The 14,488-nt window shown below is 48.2% G+C and overlaps 1 protein-coding gene across 1 annotated transcript in view; it reads right to left on the bottom strand.

Annotated features, from left to right (window-relative positions):
- Positions 1-14,488, bottom strand: part of MALRD1 (MAM and LDL receptor class A domain containing 1) — a 460,314-nt gene that overhangs the window by 162,014 nt on the left and 283,812 nt on the right. Inside the window, exons 27-28 of the mRNA XM_066584724.1 lie at positions 7,077-7,205; positions 362-511 (exon numbers count right to left, since the gene is read on the bottom strand). Of these exons, the coding sequence (XP_066440821.1) occupies positions 362-511; positions 7,077-7,205 (279 nt within the window). The remainder of the gene's footprint in view (positions 1-361; positions 512-7,076; positions 7,206-14,488) is intronic.

Here is a 14,488-nt window from a genome sequence, read left to right as displayed (position 1 = left end):
TATTGCAGGCTGAGTCCCACTGTAGTGAATAGAACTCAGCCTGCAGTAGTAATAAGTCCTGTTCTTGAGATCGGCAGGGGTCTCAGTAATGAGACCCCCACCGATCAGCAATTTATTCCCTGTCCTATGGATATCCTCTGGTTAGGGGATGAAGGAGCTGAACTAAAATTGCAAGATAAGTAAAATGTTAACTTTTGCTGCAACTTTAACTCAATGCTTGCCTGCCATTATTTCCGTGCCGTCGCTTCATTTTCTCAATGCATGCTGGGACAAAGGTAAGACTTTTATATTATTTATAGATTTTCTTGCATTTCATATATTTTTCGTGCCCTAATATTGGACACCACCGATGACCACTTACCTGGAGTGTGGTCCGTACTTAGACGATTGCCAATTCTGTGCTGTACGGTCCAGTTGAAATCATCTGTATTGTCTTGTGAGAGATCGCATCCGAAATTGATCCAGTCTGGATGCTCAAAATTGCAGCTCCCAGGAAGGCTGGAGTAATCACCTATGTACGCGGGAAGCAATGTCTGCTGTTAATGGATAAGCACAAGGGAGACGTTCACTCAATATGTTCTCAGCGATTCACACGAAAAATCACTTTGCTATGAAAGCAGCGAGATAAATGCTTAATTTACTTAAATCAACGGCTGCTTTACCCCTCTCCCTCTTAAGCGACGCCATCTTCTGCCGCTGGAACCATGTACGATTTCCTATAAGTCTATTAAGGGATTAGCTCATCCTGGCTTAACACATTTACTTAATTTCACAAAGGAATTGCTATTTTTCATATCAGCACTTCCTTCCGCGCCGTCCAGCCGAGTGTGAAAATGGTAAATAAGATCATTTACATTTTAAATGAAATATATGCCTGATTTTAAAAAGGGATCCTGATTTATGGAGGTGATTACCAAGACGTCGCTTTATTTTATAATCCAATAACAAACGACAGATAGGATGTCACATGATGCAGAATACTGAGGGCGATATGTAATACACGCTTCGTAAATACAACAAACAGCCCCTGGATGAGTTGTCACCTGCAGACCCCGGCATACAGTTCCATCTCAGGCAGATCTGTAAATGATGAGAGTTGTGGTGATTAGATGGACGGTCTTGTCACCGGAGGCCCTAATAGTGGTCCCCCCTTGGCCTATAAGAGGCTCTACGAGGCTCCTTGTGTGTAGTGACCTCTTCTTCCGCTTGTGTAGAGCTTGTTGGCCACTAGACGTCTCTACGACGCAGAGAAGGAATGCCACCCCATTAGCAGAGTCTGAGAGGGGACACATTATTGGAGTGTGAGAAGCTGGATGGTCGTACCGATGAATTGTCCCCACTGGCCGTTCTGACCAGACTGTTAGGAGGTGCTGGAACCAGTGGATGGGGGCACACAAGGTGACCGGGCTCAGGATGCCCCCTACAGACCACCAGGTGAGAGGAGCGCCTGACCAGACTGTTAGGAGGTGCTGGGACCAGTGGATGTGTGAGGGCACACAAGGTGACTGGGCTCAGGATGCCCCTTACAGACCACCAGTAGAGAGGAGCATCTGACCAGACTGTTAGGAGGTGTTGGGACCAGTGGATGTGTGAGGGCACACAAGGTGACCGGGCTCAGGACGCCCCCTACAGACCACCAGTAGAGAGGAGCATCTGACCAGACTGTTAGGAGGTGTTGGGACCAGTGGATGTGTGAGGGCCCTCAAGGTGATGGGGCTCAGGACCCCTGATAGACCACAAGTAGAGAGGAGCGTCTGACTAGTCTGTTAGGAGGTGTTGGGACCAGTGGATGGGGGCACACAAGGTGATGGGTCTCAGGACACCCTCTACAGACCACCAGTAGAGAGGAGCATCTGACCAGACTGTTAGGGGGTGTTGGGACCAGTGGATGAGGGCACACAAGGTGATGGGACTCAGGACTCCCTCTACAGACCACCAGTAGAGAGGAGCATCTGACCAGACTGTTAGGAGGTGTTAGGACCAGTGGATGTGTGATGGCACACAAGGTGACTGGGCTCAGGACCCCCAGACAGACCACCAGTAGAGAGGAGCATCTGACCAGACTGTTAGGAGGTGTTGGGACCAGTGGATGCGTGAGAGCACACAAGGCAACAGGGCTCAGGACCCCCAGACAGAAAGGATCATCTGAGGCACCAGCAGATCGCACTGTTTCATTGTCTGCCATCCAGAGACAGGTGGCACCATCGTTACATCCCTGTGTCTGTCAGAACCATTTCCAGGCACTTCACTGAAGGATATTTGGTCTGATGTACACCACTATATGTACGGCCTCTGACACTCACCATCGGCTCCGTTTGGAGTGGTTGTCATGAACAACTAAACTGGACATTATGGAGTGGAACCGGGTTGTCTTCAATAATGAATGCAGGTTTAGTTTGGGCGCTGACGACGGACGTGTTTGTTTCTGGAGACCTAGGGGTGAGCACCTGAATCCTGCCTTTGCCATGGAGCGGCCCCCTGCTGGTGTGATGGTCTGGGGGGCCATCTCAGACGACAGTCAGTTACCCCTGATAGTGGTACAAGGGACAATGCCTGCTCTTATCACATCTTTTATCCAAGCTGGAGGTGGTACAACAGGGTACTAGAACATCCATGCTTGCCAGTATTACATCTTGTATCCAGGCTAGAGGTCGTACAACAGGATACTAGAGCCTCAATTCTCACCCATGCCACCCGTATCACATCTTGTATCCAAGCTGCAGGGGGTACAACAGGGTACTAGAGCCTCCATGGCCACCAGTATCACATCTTGTATTCAAGCTAGAGATAGTCCAACTGGGTACTAGAGCCTCCATGCCCACCCATGCCACCCATATCACATCTTGTATCCAAGCTAGAGATGGTACAACAGGGTACTAAAGCTTCCATGCCCATCAGTATCATATCTTGTATCCAAGCTGGAGGCGGTACAACAGGGTACTAGGGCCTCCGTGGCCACCAGTATTACATTGTGTATCCAAGCTAGAGTTGGTTTAACAGCGTACCAGAGCATCCACACCTTCCTGTATCACACCTTGTATCTAAGCTGGAGGCAGTACAACAGGGTACTGTGCTGCTTGCTTGCTGTGAATTGTGTATTTAGCATTTCATCTGTTTGCATTGGTACATTCATTTATGGCTAAATGAAACTTTACGTTTAGTCATTTCTGCCATCCACCTCCCCCAAATGGCATCTTTCACCCACCCTTGCTCAGATGCTTTCCTTATCTAAGGAGAGCAATAAATTTCACCCCCCCCCCCCCCCTTGGTCATTTGGTTTGCAATGCTAAAGTCAGCTGGCTAGTCAATTGGAACCTGATTAGCCACTCCCAGCTGTTTCCTAGTCGTACCTTAAACTTTCACTATAATATCAGTGTAAGCATGCATGCCACGCATGTGGCTGCCATGCGAATATGAGCTGTATTAAGTATGGCTGGATGAAGTATGATGCGCTTGGACCATGGCAGTTCGACAGGGTAGGAGAGAGGTAGGCCTCAAATTCTGCCTAAATACCTTACACTTCAAAGCTATCGCTAATGCTGTCACCTCTGTTCTCATCCTTGCTCTCAGTTTCAGAACTTCTTTCAAGTGCCAAGCTCTGGGGCATTCTATTCACATCAGCCCCTCTCTCCTGTCCTCACCTATGCACAGCTCACATGCACTCTTTACCTTCTTGCTTGGCCTCAAACCCCCTAATGCCACTAACAAACATAACAGTCGTCCTCATAAATCTCCTAAGAACCTGCTAACCCTCTCTATTCTGCTGCTACTAGCTGCTGGGGATATCTTTGCCAATCCTGGCCCACCCTCCACTGCTCCTAGCTATCACCCCCTACCTAACTCACTAATAAAATCCCCAAGCCCAACTGATAGCCCATGCATACCCTTCCCTGACTCCTTTAAATGTGCCCTCTGGAACTGCCAGTCAGCATGTAATAAACTGCCCACCATCCACGACTTTTTTACTGCTAAATCTCTAAATCTGCTATCTCTCACAGAAACATGGATACAGCAGTCTGACACGGCTTCCCCTGCTGCACTGTCTTACAACGGCCTGCAGTACTCCCATACCCCGAGACCAGATGACAGGCGTGGCGGAGGAGTAGGTGCTCTTCTCTCCTCAAAATGTACCTACCAGGTCATCCCCCTGTACCCTCACTCACTTTTCCATCATTTGAGGTACATATGCTACGGCTTTTCCGTCCGCTATCCATGCGAGTAGCAGTTATCTACCGCCCCCCAGGTGCTCCTCGCCTGTTTTTGGACCACTTTGCTACCTGGCTCCCCCACTTCCTATCCTGCTAAAATCCAACCCTCATCTTAGGTGATTTTAACATCCCCACTAATGACGCCATCTGCCTCTCAGCTACTATCGCTCACCTTCTCCCTTGGTCTCACTCAACTCACAGCCTCTCCCACTCACAGGGATGGCAACACCGCTCTCAAACATGCCCTGGATGAAGCGGCACCCCCCAGGACCCGAGTCATCCGATGTAGAACGCGGCAACCCTGGCTCACGCCTCAAACGCACTTCATCCGGCGGTGCTCTAGAAGTGCTGAACGGCTGTGGAGGAAGTCGCAAACGTCCTCAGACTTCCTCCACTACAAATTCATGCTCAGAACCTACAACCTCGCCCTCCACCGCGCCAAACAAGTCTACCTTACCTCTCTCGTCTGCACACTATTGCACAACCCTTAACGGCTCTTTGATACTTTTCACTCCCTTCTCAGCCCTAAACCACAGCCCCCGGTGACGGATCTCAGTGCTGAAGAGCTGGCTGCTTACTTCAAAAAGAAAATTGATGACATCCGTCAGGAAATAACTTCCCAATCCCAGACTAGCCCTGACCTTAGTCTTGTCAGCACTGCATCTAGCTCCTGCTCACTGTCTGTACTCAGACCAGCGACAGAGGAAGAAGTCTCCAAATTGCTCTTCTCTGCTTGCCCCACCACCTGTGCTAGCGATCCCCTCCCCTCACACCTCCTCGATCCCTCTCCCCAGTGGTCATCTCCCATGTCACCACTATATTCAACCTCTCTCTGACCTCTGGCATCTTTCGCTCTTTTTTCAAACATGCCATCATATCCCCACTGCTAAAGAAACCGACTCTGGACACGACTGATGCTGCCAACTACCGACACATCTCAAACCTCCCCTTCATCTCCAAACTACTAGAACCCCTGGTTTACTCTCCCCTTGTAAGCTATCTATCAGAGCACTCTCTCCTAGACCCCCTACAGTCTGGCTTCCGACCTCAACACTCGACAGAAACTGCCCTTACAAGGGTATCCAATGACCTACTGACAGCCAAATCGAGGGGCGATTACTCCCTACTGATCCTCCTCGACCTCTCTGCAGCATTTGACACTGTTGACCACAAACTCCTCCTCAGTATGCTACGCTCCATTGGCCTAAAGGACACTGCCCTCTCCTGGTTCTCCTCCTACGGTACCTATCTGACCGCTCTTTCAGCATCTCTCTTGCTGGCTCTACCTCCCCTCCTCTTCCCCTTGCTGTTGGGGTCCCCCCAGGGCTCAGTCCTCGGCCCATCTTGTATCCAAGCTAGAGGCAGTACAACAGGGTTCTAGAGCTTCTATGCTCCCCAGTTTCGAATCTTGTATCCAAGCTGGAGGCGGTATAACAGGGTACTAAAGCTTCCATGACCACCAGTATCCCATCTTGTATACAAGCTAGAGCCTCCATGCCTTCCTGTATCACACCTTGTATCTATGTTGGAGGTGGTACAACAGGATACTAAAGCTTTCATGCTCGCCAGTATCACATCTTGTACCCACGTTGAAGGCGGTACAACAATGTACCAGAGCCTTCATGGCCACCAGGATCACATGTTGTATCCAATCTAGAGGTGGTACAACAGGGTACTAGAGCCTCCATGTCCTGCCTGCATAAAATCTTGCATCCAAGCTACAGGTGGTACAACAGGGTACTAGAGCTGACATGCTCCCGTATCACATTTTGTATCCAAGCTAGAGGTGGTACAACTGGGTACTTGAGCCTCCATGCCTGCCGGTATCACATCTTGTATCCAAGCTAGAGGTGGTACAGCAGGGTACTAGAGCCTCCATGCCCACCAGTATCACATCTTGTATCCAAGCTAGAGGCGGTACAACAGGGTACTAGAGCCTCCATGGCCCCCGTATCACATCTTGTATCCAAGCTAGAGGCGGTACAACAGGGTACTAGAGCCTCCCTAGAAGGGGTCAGTTCTCCACAATAAATGACCCTTTTGCTCTGATAGTGTAATAACTTATATCAATGTTACAATCACAGAGAAAGTTTCATCACATCCAAGAATTTCTACAAATAGCCGTCTACAAAGGTGCAAGGAGCGTCGTCATGGGACAGTTGAACAATCACCCTACTCCATCTTCCCATCAGATGGCCGTACCTGGGTGCGAAGGAGCCAGGGAAACGCCTTTTGCCTGAGTGTGTTGTGCCAACAATCTCGTACGGTGGAGCTTCAGTTATGGTCTGGGGATGTTTTATGTCGCATGGTCTCCGTTGGTTGTAGTGACAAGAACCATGAACATGGAGGTGACCCGGACATTCTGGAGAATAATGGGCTGCCGACAATGTGGTAATACTCTGGGAATAACTCTCTCAGCCATACTTCCAAGAAGACACAAAGCCAGCGCTGTTTTACGTTGATTTGAGGATATAGATATTCCATGATTGGACCGGCTGCACAGAGTCCGACCTGAACCTACTGAACATCTGTGGGATGAATTAGAACATCGGGTTTGCAACTATGAACAGGGTCTATCTTCTTTGAAAACTCTGCAACATTTGCAGGATGAATGGGGGAAAATCCCAGCTGAAGTGTATCAGTAGAAAGTATACCACAGCGAGTATCCAATCTCATTAGGGCCACAGGAGCCCCACTAAGGATTAACATGCGGGAATAAATACTCCTTGTGATTCTTACTCAGGAGTCCAATTACTTCTGGTAGGTTAGTGTATACTCAATCAGTAATGCAGGGGCAGACATAAACACATATAAATCATGTAATAGTAACAGTTACTATGATAAGGATAGCAGACACGATGTACATACTGCAGTCAGCTTCATCCGAGAAGTCCCCGCAGTCAGGCTTGTAGTCGCAGACTAGATGGGATTCAATACATTTTTGGTTTTTGCAGATAAAATCCGTGTCTTCGGGGCATTTTCCAGGCTCTTCTCCAACTGCAACCAACAAGGCATTAAAATCAATACTCAGCCGAATCGATGCATGCTCCATTTCATTTGTTGATTTAAGTTTAGGATCATGTTGCTTCCATTAGCATTATGTCATCTCTTTACCGTTATCGGCGCCGCTTTGCTACATTATTTAGTCAGTTGCTGTCTCTATTTAAGAATTAAAGGAGAACTAAATCCAAAGTCAGCATCTTCTGAAATGAGAGCTGATGTAAGAGCCGGAGACGTCATCCTTTATGGAAATGGTTCTCAAAGTTCTCAGAAACGGAGACGTGTGTGCTGACCACAGCAAAGCGACGGCTACCCTGCTGGCCACTAATAGCCCACTGAATTTCCACCTTGAACCCTGAGAACTAAATACTGGGAGATTCTCTTCTACCCCCGACTCCCTCCAATTAGGACTAGAGCAGATGTCATGCAGCCTCGATACAATCTTCTTTACAAAATGCTTCATAATTAGAGATGAGCGAGCATACTCGCTAAGGACAATTACATGATCGAGCATTGTCCTTAGTGAGTATCTCCCCGCTCGGGAGAAAAGGTTCGGCTGCCAGGGCGGGTGACAGGTGAGTTGCAGGAGTGAGCAGGGGGAAGCGGGGGGGGGGGAGGGGGGGGAAGAGAGATCTCCCCTCCGTTCCTCCCCTCTCTCCCGCAGCTCCCCGCTCGCCGGTGGCAGACGAATCTTTGCTCCCGAGTGAGCAGTTACTCGCCAAGGGCAATGCTCAATCGAGTAATTGCCCTTAGCGAGTATATTCGCTCATCTCTATTCATAATACATTAGTGCATACTTAATCAATGCAGACTGGGCACTCTATGACCACCATACATGATGCATAAGACCCCGTTAGTATTATACATGGTAAGTGGGGGCCATGTTGCAGATTTTGCATTGGGGCTCAGGAGTTTCAAGTTGCACCTCTGCAATAGTGTTGAGCGAGTTTTTGGTTTGGCCGGTTCACCAAACTTCGGCAAACATTTTTTTCAGTTTGAATTAGCTTGAACTGAAGCAGAACGTCATCAATACCCTTAAAGCTGGTGCATAGTACTGCCTAAGGGCTCCATCAGATTAGTGTATTTCAGTGCATTTTTGCCCATGCGTCAGACCTAGCGGGAAGCCGACCGTTGCGGGGGAGACCACAGTGAAACTACGATGGCGGTGACGGGTGGCTCTATGATCTCAGCGTCAGCATAGACTAGCTCGGTCATGATCACAGTAAACATAACGGAGCACCAAACCTTATGAGGTTCCTGGCTTCTAACATAAGGGTCACGTGACGCCAGCACCTCTTCTAGGCCGCTATTCACACGGCGCAAAATAAAGAGTTAACAGCCCAATAATGAAGTTTTAAGAAAACAACCGGAGGTGCATGGCTTTGATTCTCCAACAATTTACTTGCGTGGTTCACTTTTCAGGTATGACATTTGCTTTACAAGAGTTCATTCCTCTTCCACATTGTCAGTTTCACACACTTACTAGGAGACGCTGTTCCCTCTGAACTCCAGATGTCCCCAGTCCCAGTTATCTGATAGACCGCCCATGGGGTTTTCACTCCTGACACAGTACAAGCATTCACACGAGCTTCTCTTCTCTAAGCCTCCTTAAATTACTCTTCTTTTTATGGTAGCAGGAGAGCCGTTACTCTGCGCCTCAGCCTCACGCTGGGACGACCATCTCCTCTCCACTTTTCTCCTTCCTTTCCCTTGTAAGCTCCACCCCCTCAACTACCCAAGACTTACAACCAACATCGCTCACGCAGTTAAAGGTGCACACACACAGGATTCACTCGCAATAGTCATTCACATACAACAACACTACCACTTTGGGCCACTACACATGCAGAAAAATCCTGCATGCAAAACGTGAAGAATAGAACCCATTGATTTCCATTGATAGTCCATTCTAATTTTTCTTTTTTTGTGCGCGAGGTTCTTGCAGGTGCAAAAAATAGAACCTGCTCTATTTTGTGTGCATTTCCACACCAGAGAGGCCCCATAAAGATCTATTGGAGTATGCTGCACATACCCGTGAACACTGGCACCTCTTTTAAATCAGGGCAGGGTGATTTCTTGCCCATGTTAACTAGCGGTGCCTATGCAAAAAAGTTGCATAGAAACTAGCGTATTTTGGAATGTGTGTCTCTGCCCTAATAGTCATAAAAGTCCTCCTCCACCTTCTTCTCCTCTCCCTCCTATGAAGGAAGGAGGAGGATGAAGAAGAAGCAGGAAGAGGCATGGTAGCTCTGTAGTTAGCACTGTTGTCTTTCAGCACTGGGGTCCTAGGTTCAAATCTGACCAAGAACAACATCTGCATGGAGTTTATATGTTCTCGCTGTGTTTCTTCTTCAAAATATTAATCGCCTTATATAACTCATATAAATTTAGAAAGACAAACACAGGGAGAAAGTACAGTACCAACTCAGTGCAGATGTTGTCCTTGGTCAGATTTGAACCTAGGACCCCATGCTAACCACTGAGGGGAAAGGAGTATTTTAGTGGGTTGGCTGAGACCAACCGCCTGTGACTCTGGTTAGCACTAAACCAAACTTTAGCAAAGTTTGACCGGAATCAGGGCTGGACTGTTTTGGTTCGCTCTACATTACTCTGCAGATTTATTTATAGATGGCGGTAACATTCGCCCACATCACCCTTCTGCATAACGCAAGGTATCCAGAAATGTTTTCGGCACAGTATAATAGCTCAATGTGTACTGTGTCAGTATAGGCTTCATTGGTTTTCACTTATAGGACAAGGTCAAGAGACAATCAAGACGCAAGAAGGTTGCAAAGTATCTTTTCATCGGATTTAGGACAAGTAGTCCATTTCGACTATTTACCCAGAAGCCTGAAGGTGAATTGAAATGAACATTGCAGGGTCACCTGTCCGATGAGAAGCTCATTACTTCTGTGACCCCCAGTGAGAGTTTCAAAGTCAAACTCTTCGCTCTTCTGCTGCTCTCCGTTTTATTACAAAGTCATTCTAGAAACAGCGATGGAATAATTGAGGACGAGAGACTGTGGGACAACTCAAAGGAAAAGGGTGAAGTTTATCGTAAGGGCTTTGTGTCACTCCAATGAGTTTACAATCTTTAACCCCTTAAGGATGCAGCCCTTTTTTAATTTCATTTTCGTTATTTTTCTCCCGACTCCTAAGAAAGCATAACTCCTTTATTTATCCATCGATGTAGCTGTCTGAGGGCTTATTCACACAGCCCTCGTCATTTTTATGTGCGCCCACCGGCGCCACAAAAGAGGGTGAATGGGCGCACAATGCAAACATTTGTGCGCCAATTCAGACGTCCTGAGCCCGGTGCATATATGCCGAACCCACAATGCCGTTGGGCGGGGAGAGACAGTTTAGCTCTGTCCTGGGCCCAATGTTGGTCAACATTTTTATAAGTGATTTGGAGAAGGGAATTGGCGGGAAACTGATTGCATTTGCTGATGACACAAAGCTAGGAGGGATAGCTAACACTAAGGAAGAGAGGGAGAGGATTCAAAAAGATCTAGAAAAGCTTGAACAGTGGGCAGCAACTAACAGAATAGTATTTAACGAGAAGAAATGCAAAGTCCTACATCTGGGTAAGAAAAATGAAAAAAGCACATACAGAATAGGAGGAATTGGGCTAAGCAGCAGCACATGTGAAAAAGACTTGGGTATACTAATAGATCATAGACTGAACATGAGTCAACAATGTGATGCAGCAGCCAAAAAGGCAAACAATTCTGGGATGTATTAAGAGAAGCACAGAGTCTAGATCATGTGAGGTCATTATCCCCCTCTACTCTTCCTTTGTCAGACCTCATCTGGAATACTGTGTCCAGTTCAGGGATGGATTAAGAGAAGCATAGGGTCTAGATCACGTGAGGTCATTATCCCCTCTACTCTTCCTTAGTCAGACCTCATCTGGAATACTGGGTCCAGTTCTGGGCACCCCACTTTAAAAAAGGCATAGACAAACTGGAGCAAGTTCAGAGAAGAGTTACCAAGATGGTGAGCGGTCAGCAAATCATGTCCTATGAGGAACGGGTAAAGGATCTGGGAATGTTTAGCTTGCAGAAGAGAAGGCTGAGAGGAGACTTAATAGCTGTCTACAAATATCTGAAGGGTTGTCACAGTGCAGAGGGATCAGCCCTATTCTCATCTGCACAAGGAAATACTAGAAGCAATGGGATGCAACTGAAAGGGAGGAGACACAGATTAGATAATAGACAGTGAGGGGGATCAATGAGTGGAACAGGTTACCACGGGAGGAGGTGAGTTGTCCTTCCATGGAAGTATTCAAACAAAGACTGGACAGACATTTGTCTGGGATGATTTAGTGATCCTGCACTGAGCAGGGGAATGGACCCGATGACCCTGGAGGTCCCTTCCAACTCTACCATTCTAGGATTTAAAAAATGTAAAAAACCATATACTCACCTTTCTGCCGCTGTTGGGGCTCAGGCGCGTCTATCAGGTTGGGTCCCTGGCAGGGTAGTGAAGTTCTGCTGAAAGGGCTGCATCTGATTGGCTGAGTGCTCCGCCAATCACAGGCAGCGCTCAGCCATTCAGTGCTGCAGTATAATGTATTACACTATACCATGATCTGACAGGCAATCTATCAAGCCACATTACAGGAATGGCTTGACAGGCAATCTGCAATGGCAGCCCCGGAGGCTTTCGGAATGCCCTTCGCTGCCATTACAACCAAACGGCACCCTGCAATCTCATATAGACTGCAGCACTTAAAGAGTTAACAGCTACGATCAGTGGTGGTGCTGAGCTGTTGCAGGGGGGGGGGGGGGGCTGAAACAGCCAGAACCCAATTGTATGGTGCGGGATTGACACCTGATCCCCTTCCATACAAATCCCAAACTTCCATGATGTAACTGTACGTCAAGGAGCTTTAAGGGGTTGAAGGAATTTTCCAAGATTTCAAAAACAAACTTTGGGCCAGGAATGGGTTAAAGGGGTTGTCCGAGATGGCTAGTGCACTGAGCTCCGGCTGCCTCTCCGCCCATCGCCTCTGTTTGCAATGGGAGGGGGCAGGGGCGGAAAATTGCAATCGGAGGGCTGGGGCGGGGGCGGAGCTAAGTTCACCCCATCCCACCCCCTCCCATTGCAAATAGTGGCGAGGGGCGGAGAGGGGGGGGGAGCTCAGTGCACTGCTCCCGTCTCATCACACCTCCTCCCCTTGCAGAGAGGGGCAGCGTATATTGGCTGGCCGTGAAAATCAAACCGATATACGCCCGTCTGAAAAAGCCCTTAGGGCGCCCACCCACTGGCGTTTGCGATTTTCGTGCGTGAAAAACGCCGCGTTTTCGCGGCGTTTTCGCGGCTTTTCCATTAATTTCCATTGACTTTCATGGGTGCATTAGGAGAAAAATAAGGACACATATGCAACTGACAGTTCCTATGTTAAAAAACGCAACGCAAAAAAAAACGCCAGTGGACAGGAGTACATTCAATTCTAATTGCTCTGCAGAAAAAACGCAAAACGCAAAGAAAAAAAAAATCGCCAGTGGGTGGGCGCCCTTATTGTGGAAAAAAGCAAAAAAAAAAATAATTTTGGTATTGTTGTAATGGTATACACCCGCAGAAAAAATGTATCATGTTATTCATGTTGCATGATTAATAGAGATGAGCGAGCACCAAAATGCTCGGGTGCTCGTTACTCGGGATGAAAATTTTGTGATGCTCGAGGGTTCGTTTCGAGTAACGAACCCCATTGAAGTCAATGGGCGACCCGAGCATTTTTGTATTTCGCCGATAATCGCTAAGGTTTCCATTTGTGAAAATCTGGGCAATTCAAGAAAGTGATGGGAACGACACAGCAACGGATAGGGCAGGCGAGGGGCTACATGTTGGGCTGCATCTCAAGTTCACAGGTCCCACTATTAAGCCACAATAGCGGCAAGAGTGGGCCCCCCCCCCCCCCCCCAACAACTTTTACTTCTGAAAAGCCCTCATTAGCAATGCATACCTTAGCTAAGCACCACACTACCTCCAACAAAGCACAATCACCGCCTGCATGACACTCCACTGCCACTTCTCCTGGGTTACATGCTGCCCAACCCCCCCCCCCCCCCCGCACGACCCAGTTTCCACAGCGCACACCAAATTGTCCCTGCGCAGCCTTCAGCTGCCCTCATGCCACACCACCCTCATGTCTATTTATAAGTGCATCTGCCATGAGGAGGAACCGCAGGCACACACTGCAGAGGGTTGGCACGGCTAGGCAGCAACCCTCTTTAAAAGAGGCGGGGCGATAGCCCACAATGCTGTACAGAAGCAATGAGAAATCCAATCCTGTGCCACCTCCATCAGGAGCTGCACACGTCGGCATAGCAATGGGGAACCTATGTGCCGCACACTATTCATTCTGTCAAGGTGTCTGCATGCACCAGTCAGACCGCAGTTTTTTATAAATAGTCACAGGCAGGTACAACTCCGCAATGGGAATTCTGTGTGCACCCACAGCATGGGTGGCTCCCTGGAACCCACCGGCTGTACATAAATGTATCCCATTGCAGTGCCCTGGACAGCAGAGGTAACGTCAGATTAAATGCAGGTGGGCTTCGGCCCACATTGCATGCCCCAACCTGACCGGGGTTTTTAATTCATAGACACAGGCAGGTACAGCTCCCTATTGTGAAGTCCCTGTGGACCGACAGCATGGGTGGGTGCCAGGAAGCCACCGGCGGTACATAAATATACCTCATTGCAGTGCCCAGCACAACTGAGGTAATGTCATGTTTAATGCAGGTGGGCTTCGGCCCACACTGCATGCCCCAGTCAGACTGGGGTTCTTTAGAAGTGTACACATGCAGTTACAACTCCGTGTGGACCGACAGCATGGGTGGGTGCCAGGAAGCCACTGGTGGTACATAAATATATCCCATTGCAGTGCCCAGCACAGCTGATGTAATGTCAGCTTTAATGCAGGTGGGCAAAAAATTAATTGGATTACACTGTAGGCAAGGGCCCACCAAAAATTGGTGTACCAACAGTACTAATGTACCTCAGAAAAATTGCCCATGCCCAACCAAGAGGGCAGGTGAAACCCATTAATCGCTTTGGTTAATGTGGCTTAATTTGTAACAAGGCCTGGAGGCAGCCCAGTTAAAATAAAAATTGGTTGAGGTGAAAGTTTCAACGCTTTAATGAGCATTGAAACGTATAAAAATTGTTTACAAAAATTATATGACTGAGCCTTGTGGGCCTAAGAAAAATTGCCCGTTCGGCGTGATTACGTGAGGTTTCAGGAGGAGGAGCAGGAGGAGGAGGAGGAA

This window comes from Eleutherodactylus coqui, chromosome 12 (genome assembly GCF_035609145.1).
Source record: "Eleutherodactylus coqui strain aEleCoq1 chromosome 12, aEleCoq1.hap1, whole genome shotgun sequence".
NCBI classification, from domain to species: domain Eukaryota; kingdom Metazoa; phylum Chordata; class Amphibia; order Anura; family Eleutherodactylidae; genus Eleutherodactylus; species Eleutherodactylus coqui.
This window is presented reverse-complemented; position numbering and strand designations above follow the sequence as displayed.